Genomic DNA, 7,500 nt, shown 5'->3' with positions numbered 1-7,500 from the left:
AGAGACACCGGAGATATCCATCAGATCATGACAGGGAACAGAGATTAAAGGACAGAAGTGTTGATGAGGATGAAGATGGGAATGAGAGCCACAGCAGGAGGAGAGCAAGTGACAGCAGTTCAGACAGAGATGCAGAAAGGGTTCACAAAAAAGGAGAAAGACATAATTCAAGACTAAGTCACTCAGACAGGCGTCAAGAGAGAAGGGAAAGGAAAAGTTCAACAGAGGAAAGTGATTCTGGTTCTGAAGAAGAACCTGAGGTAAGTTGTGTGAAGGTCAAGGTAGAACCAGACAGTGATGACTCTTCCAAAAATCAGAGCAAGAAACAGTTCCCAGGACAACAGAAGGAAAAATTAAGAGACTCGCCAGTTGGTAGAGGAAGTGAAAGTGAGAAAAGAGAGGTAATAGCTTCTAGAAAGGAGTCAGCTCCTGAGATCAAAATCATCAAAAAAGAGAAATCTGATGACAGAGATAGAAATTCAGAACCCTTACAGAAGGATTCGGACAGAGATATTAAGCAAAAATTAGATAAAGAAAAGCATGAAGGAAGAAAGAAAAGAACAGATTCTAATGAAAAAGGTGCTGAAAGCAGTGATAAAGATGCACATCTGGATAAGGGACACACAAAGCTACAGGACATTCCTAAAGAGTCACATTCAGAGAAAGAAAGGAAATCAAGGAGGAAGCAGAACTCTAGTTCAGAATCAAGATCTGAGGATTCTGAAGATGAGAACTCCGAGGAGGAAGAAATTAAGAAAGGGAAGGAGAACAATGAAAAGTCTGATTCTGGAAGTGATTCCCCTGTGCATAAGAAAAAGGTTGATATTCGTGAAAAGCATGTAGAAAGGAAAGGAAAGTCCTCGGATGATGACTTGCATTCTCGTGAGCAACTACAGGAAAAAAGAGCTGAGGGAAGTAGAATTGACAAGTCAGATAATGAAGCCAGAGCAAGAAAAGAGGTTCAAGAGAAAGGAAATGAAGAACCACAACAGCAAGAAAGGTCAAGTAACGTAAAGAATAAAGGTGATGAAAGTAGTGAAGACAGTAGCAGCAGTGAATCAGACCACAAGGAAAAACACAAGAAACGTTTGGAAAAGAAAGCTGGAAGAATGTCAGATGATGAAAAGAGAACCAAGGAAAGAGTCGAAAAGAAAGACAGCAAGCAGTCTGATTCAGAGAAAGAAAGTTCTGCCAAGGCCAGAAGAACCAGAAAATCAGACACAGACTCTGATTCAGAGGGAAGCTCTGAAGGTTCACAGAAAAATGTAAGGAAACAGAGGAAAGTCAAGAAGAAAAAGCATTCAGAGAAGAGATCAAGAAAAAAAACAGGTTTCTCATCTCAATCATCATCCAGTGATGAATGTGACAAAGAAGTAAGAAAATCTGCTTCTCCAAGCATTTATGACAGTAATGACGAAACCACAGAACAAGAACTGTTAAGGAAGAAGAAACAGCTAGAAGAGCAGTTGAAGATAGAGGAAGAAATCAGAATAAGAAGTGAGAATTTAGAGAAGGAAAGGGAAGCAGCTCGGGCCATGAAACATAAAGCAATGAAACAAATGGAGAATGACTCGGACATTGAGGAAGACAGTCAGAAGAAGAAGAGCAAGAGTAAGAATAAGAAGTCACGTTCACGTTCACGTTCACTTTCTCGTTCTCAGTCTGCCTCAAGTCATGACCTAAAGGCAGATGATAAACGGGAAAGTAAAAGTAAGAAGAGCAGATCAGGCAAACAAGCAAAACATCATAGTTCAGATGAAGATGGCAGTGAAAATGACAGAAGTCGACAATCAAGAGGCAGGGAATCAGAGGAACCACAGATTGGTGGGCGATATTGGGGAGGAGAACACAGTGCAGAAACAACCAGGCAGATGAAGGCAAAGCAGACTAAATCAAGTGATACATATTGGAATAAATATGCCGATAAATTAGGTATTCAAATTGAAAATCCAAGATATAAGGATCATGGCTCAGAAAGAGGTAGAGATAAGGAGAGTGGCAGGAGGAGGGAAGAATGGAGTAGTAGCAGTGATAGGAAACGGAGAGCTAACAGTGAAGATGATGAGAGACGGGACAGCAAAAAGAGAAAAGATGTGATGGATGGTGACAACAGGGAGAACACCAGTGATCCTCCAGCCAAACCTCTTATCCAGAAACCTGTAGTAGATCCTTTGACATTAAAAACAGGTGGGGCCTACATTCCTCCAGCCAAATTGAAGATGATGCAAGCCCAAATTACAGACAAGAGTACTGTCCTGTTCCAGCGATTAGCCTGGGAAGCTTTGAAGAAGTCTATCAATGGTCTGGTTAACAAAGTGAATGTATCCAATATTGGTATCATTGTGAGAGAGCTTTTACAGGAAAATATTATCAGAGGAAGGGGAATATTGTGCCGAGCCCTCATGCAAGCTCAGTCTTTTTCTCCTACCTTCACACATGTATATAGTGCAATGGTTTCAATTATCAATTCAAAATTTCCCCAGATTGGTGAATTGTTATTGAAACGACTTGTCATTCAACTGCGTAGAGGTGTTAGGAGAAATGACAAGAATATTTGTACGTCCTCTTGTAGGTTTATTGCCCATTTGATAAACCAGCAAGTGGCTCATGAAGTTGTTGCTCTTGAAATTCTGACTCTGCTCTTAGAGAAAGCTAAAGACCTCAGTGATGAATCAGAAGTAGGTGATAAATCAAGAAATAACTCCTGTGAACTTGCAATATTGTTTCTGACAGAATGTGGCATGAAGTTAAGTGAAGTCACACCAAGAGGGATGAACATTATATTTGAGACTCTAAGGCACATTTTGCATGAGGGAAAACTTGAGCAGCGTGTTACTTACATGATTGAGGTAATTTTTGCAGTACGTAAAGATGGCTTTAAAGATCATCCTTCAGTGCCAGAAGAGCTAGATCTTGTTGAAGAAGATGACCAGTATACACACATTGTGGAACTAGATGGGAAGATGGAAGGTGAAGACATACTGAATGTCTTTAAGCATGATCCAGAATATGAAGAAAATGAGGAAAAGTATAAAGAAATCAGAACAGGCATCTTGGGTGATGGTAGCGATGATAGTAGCTCAGAAGGTGGATCTGATAGTGGTTCTGATAGTGATGACGAGGAATCAGATGATGAAGAAGAAAAGGCAGAAGCACAGATAATTATCGACCAGACAGAGACCAACATGGTTGCATTCCGTAGAACTGTGTACTTGACCATACAGTCTTCACTGGATGTAGATGAATGTGCTCACAAGCTTCTCAAAGGAGAGATTAAGCCAGGTTGGGAAAGTGAACTTTGTAACATGATTTTGGATTGCTGTGCTCAACAGCGAACCTACATTAAGTTTTATGGGCTTTTAGCACAGAGATTTTGCTTGATTAGTAAAGTGTACCAAGAACCTTTTCAGCAGATATTCAAAGAAGTATATGATACATGCCATCGCCTGGAAACTGAGAAACTGCGGAACGTGGCCCGTCTCTTTGCTCACCTTCTGTTCTCCGATGCCATATCATGGGAAGTCCTCAACCATGTTCATCTTAATGAGGATGAAACAACAAGCTCCTCCAGGGTGTTTGTTAAGATCCTATTTCAGGTGAGTTGGAAGGGTTTTATTATGGAATATAATCATAAGTACCAAGGCCACTTTAGTCAAAATGATTTAGCTGCATAAAATTTTGCATAAAAGGAAAGAAAAAGAAAACAACAACAATACTTTAAAGAAGCTTATGTCTGATATATATATATATATATATATATATATATATATATATATATATATATATATAAATATATAAATATATATATATATATATATATATATATATATATATATAAATATATATATATATAAATATATATATATATATAAATATATATATATATATATAAATATATATATATAAATATATATATATATATATATATATATATATATATATATATATATATATATATATATATATATATATATATATATATATTACATTCTCATTAATACCTTTACATTTGTCAACATGAATACGATTCAAGCAATTTCATACATTTCAGGAGCTAGCTGAGTTCATGAGTCTGGCCAAATTGAATGAAAGACTACGAGATCCAACTTTGGCAGCTGCTTTTGAGGGCCTGTTACCCAGAGATAACCCACGTAACACTAGGTTTGCCATCAACTTCTTTACATCATGTGGTCTTGGAGGCCTCACAGATGACCTGCGCGAATTTTTACGCACCCAGGTGAGCTGTTTTTTTGTTGGTTTTTTTTTACTCTTGTCTTCTTTCTCATTTGTCTTTTATTTTTAATACTCTTATTTCCCTTTCTTTTCCCTTTTTTTTTTCTTTTTTCTTTTTTTCTTTTCTTTTTTTTACCTACTTTCCCATCAATATCCCTTGCTGTCTTTGGGTCACAAATCCTTTTTTTTTTCCCATTATTTATGTTGTTTTTTTGTTATATTATTAATATCCTTATAATGTTTGCTCAAAAATTTTTTCAATCTACTTTAGGACTATTATCATCTGAATTCACTGATTCTTGTATACACCATGTGAGCACAAAACTCTCCCTTTGACCTTATTTCAACACAAGGTATGATCCCTGGAGTGCTGGCATGTGAAGTGGTGAAGGGTTGTATACATCTTATTCTATACTTTCACTAGAAATTGGCTCATTGTCTAGTGGGCCTAGTTTTAGGCTTAGGGAAACAAAATTCAGGAATCTAATTACCTTATTTTAATAATGTATTCCTTGGAGACATGGCATTATGGTATAAAATTATGAACAGTGATGAAAGCCTAGTAGAAACTATATTTTTCCCTAGTCTTTATTTGTTACCTCCATGCTAACCCACTGCTTAGGTATCACTGGATTAGTGTGATCCATGCCCTTGATATTTTATCTTTGCGCTTTACACTTCCCATAGCTGGTTAACCCAGTGCTGCTGGGGAAAATTAATATAAAATTGGAGAAAGGCTGTGCTCATTTTCTATATTTCTTTTGAAATGTCTCTGCACATAGATGGCTCTGCTAGTGTTTGTTTAGCCACAAAGGAGTCAATTAGTAGATCTTGTGACCTGATTTGAATTGGCGGGAAAAACATATTTTTTACTAGTACTATGAATGTAGATGGTGTTATATTATAAACATTATAATTATTAAAATGTTTTGAATATTAGTAACAGCAAAATAAGATAATGTAAAGTATTTTCATAAATCAAAGAAAAGGTTAAACAGGCGAGGCAGACAGTACTCGTAACTGGCTCATTGGTTACTTAGTGCAAGTGTAGCCATCTATGTGTAAAAACAAGAAAACAAGTAACTCACAGTGGGCATAGCACATATGTACACGTCTTACCCGTCGGCATTGGGTTAATGGATATGAGGCTAACATGTCAGTCAGAGGCAAACTGGCACTTATGTATCACTGCTTTATATATGTTTGTACTACATAATTCTTCTTTATTTTTTTCTTTATTGAGTTGTTATTTTTTAGCATATGAGCTGTATGAGTTTTGTAATAATGACTCATTTGCCATTTGTTTTCTGTGTAAAATTAAGTTAATGTCTTTTTTTTTTTTTTTCAGCCAAAGCCTACAGCTGTTGTAGCTCCAGTACAGCAGCAACTGGCAAAGAATGAGGACAATGACAGCAGTGACAGCAGCAGTAGTAGCAGCAGCAGCAGTAGTAGCAGTGATAGCAGCAGCAGCAGTAGTAGTAGTAGCTCTGAAAGCAGCAGCTCTGATAGTTCAGACTCTTCATCTAGTGACTCAGATGATTCTTCAAGTGAGAAATATTGAACTTCTTTTTTTTTAATAGATGGAAGAGCTTGGCTTTTTTAGCTCCTTAACAGGCATTTGTTTTCTGTATGTGGCCTAATTATTGTTTATTATAAAATTTGATAGTCAGGAGACTAACAGGACATCATGTAGTATTTTTAAGTCCTAATATACCTAAAGAAGCCTTGTTTTGCCATCATTTATAATTAATATCACTGTGTGTAATTTAGTCAAGTTTTTGAAGTAGGTTTCTTGCTAATGCAAAAGTTATGTTTTTAGATGGGCAACTTTTAATTTATTTCTTTAAATTAAATAATTTTTCTATTTTTCTAGATTCAGAAGAGGAAAAGAAAAAGAAAAAGAAAAGTAAGAATAAGAAGAAAGATTCAAAGAAGAAGGGAAGCAGTTCAGAGAAGAAAAAGAGTAAAAAGATAAAGAAAGGGGACAGACAAGAATCTGGGGAAGGGAGCAAAAGGAAGCCAGAAAGTGATGATGAAACATTTGCCAGGAGAAGGGAGAATGAATATGAAGAGCAGAAGGAGCGGGACAGGACAGAAAGATGGAAAAACATCAATGCAGAGGATAGTAGGAGGAGGAGGAGACACGATAGCAGCGAGAGTGAGGGGAGGCAGTCACCAAGCCAGAGAGAAGAGAGGAGAAGGACCCATGTTCATGACAGCACAGAGAGGAGACACAGGCCAAGAGAGGATGACTATGGTTCAGAGAGAGAGAGGAGACCAAGTACAGAGAACAGTAGGGGAGATGGGAGGAGGCAGGGCAGAGAAGGCCATGACAGAAGTGACCGAAAACGAGAAAATGACTTGGAGAACAGGGACCGAGATAGGCACAGCAGTGAGGACAGGCATGAGAGGAAAAAAAGGAGAGATGAAAGCAGTGACAAAGAGAAGAAGAAAAAACATGAGAAGGATGAGAGGGAGCACAAGAAGAGGAAGAAGGAGGAGGATAGGGAAGAGAGATGGACACAAAGAGATAACAGGAGAGGAAGTGATGGCGGTGATCGCAGAGAGAGAAGCGGATGGAGAGAAGAGGGAAGGGACAGGGACAGCTATCGTTCTAGAGAAGGGGACCACAGAAAAGACCACCATTCTGAAAGTAGTGATGGGAAACGGGGGCGGGAGAAGAACAGATATCATTGAGACTGTCCACTCTTTATCTAAAGCTAATATAAAGGGCATGGTCATTCATTCATGCCTTCCTTTTTTGGAATCTTTTTTTACTTCTTTTAATTGTTCTTTTTTTCTTTCTGCCGTTATTTTTCTGTACTCGTCTTTGTAATGTTTTGTATGTTTTATGTAAATGTTTGAATTTTCTTCCAAAAACTGCCTTTTTCAGTAAACATAGTAATTAAGTAAATCAATACATACATGTTGTGATTGAAATTATGTGAGATGTATTTTTTCTATCAATTTCTACAAATTTTAAGTATTATTTATGTCCATGTAATAAATACTTGATTTGTTATAGATTTTTTTATATGTATATTGTAGTTTTAAAAATAATTTTATTAAGTGTATTAACCCTATGTATATTATTATTATTAAAAGTTATTCATGTTTGATACCTTGAGAAATACATGGGTTTTTTTTTTTAATGAAACGATATTCAGTAACCATCTCCATAACAGACAAATTAGAACTGAAATTTGTGTACATTATCTTTCTTGTCTCAGAAACCATAGCCTTTGAAGATATTCATGAAAAAATATT

At 36.8% G+C, this 7,500-nt stretch overlaps 1 protein-coding gene across 1 annotated transcript in view; it reads left to right on the top strand.

Moving 5' to 3' along the window:
* LOC125043520 (pre-mRNA-splicing factor CWC22 homolog) overlaps positions 1-7,366 on the top strand; it is a 12,975-nt gene extending 5,609 nt beyond the window's left edge. The window contains exons 2-5 of the mRNA XM_047639690.1: positions 1-3,596; positions 4,052-4,237; positions 5,582-5,780; positions 6,107-7,366. The exon at positions 1-3,596 is cut by the window's left edge and continues 367 nt beyond it. Coding sequence (XP_047495646.1) covers positions 1-3,596; positions 4,052-4,237; positions 5,582-5,780; positions 6,107-6,930 — 4,805 coding nt within the window. The 3' untranslated portion in view covers positions 6,931-7,366. The remainder of the gene's footprint in view (positions 3,597-4,051; positions 4,238-5,581; positions 5,781-6,106) is intronic.
* The last annotated feature ends 134 nt before the right edge of the window (positions 7,367-7,500 follow it).

This window comes from Penaeus chinensis, chromosome 1 (assembly GCF_019202785.1).
Source record: "Penaeus chinensis breed Huanghai No. 1 chromosome 1, ASM1920278v2, whole genome shotgun sequence".
Lineage (NCBI taxonomy): Eukaryota > Metazoa > Arthropoda > Malacostraca > Decapoda > Penaeidae > Penaeus > Penaeus chinensis.
The sequence above is the reverse complement of the archived record's forward strand: the minus strand, read 5'-3'. Positions and strand labels throughout refer to the sequence as shown.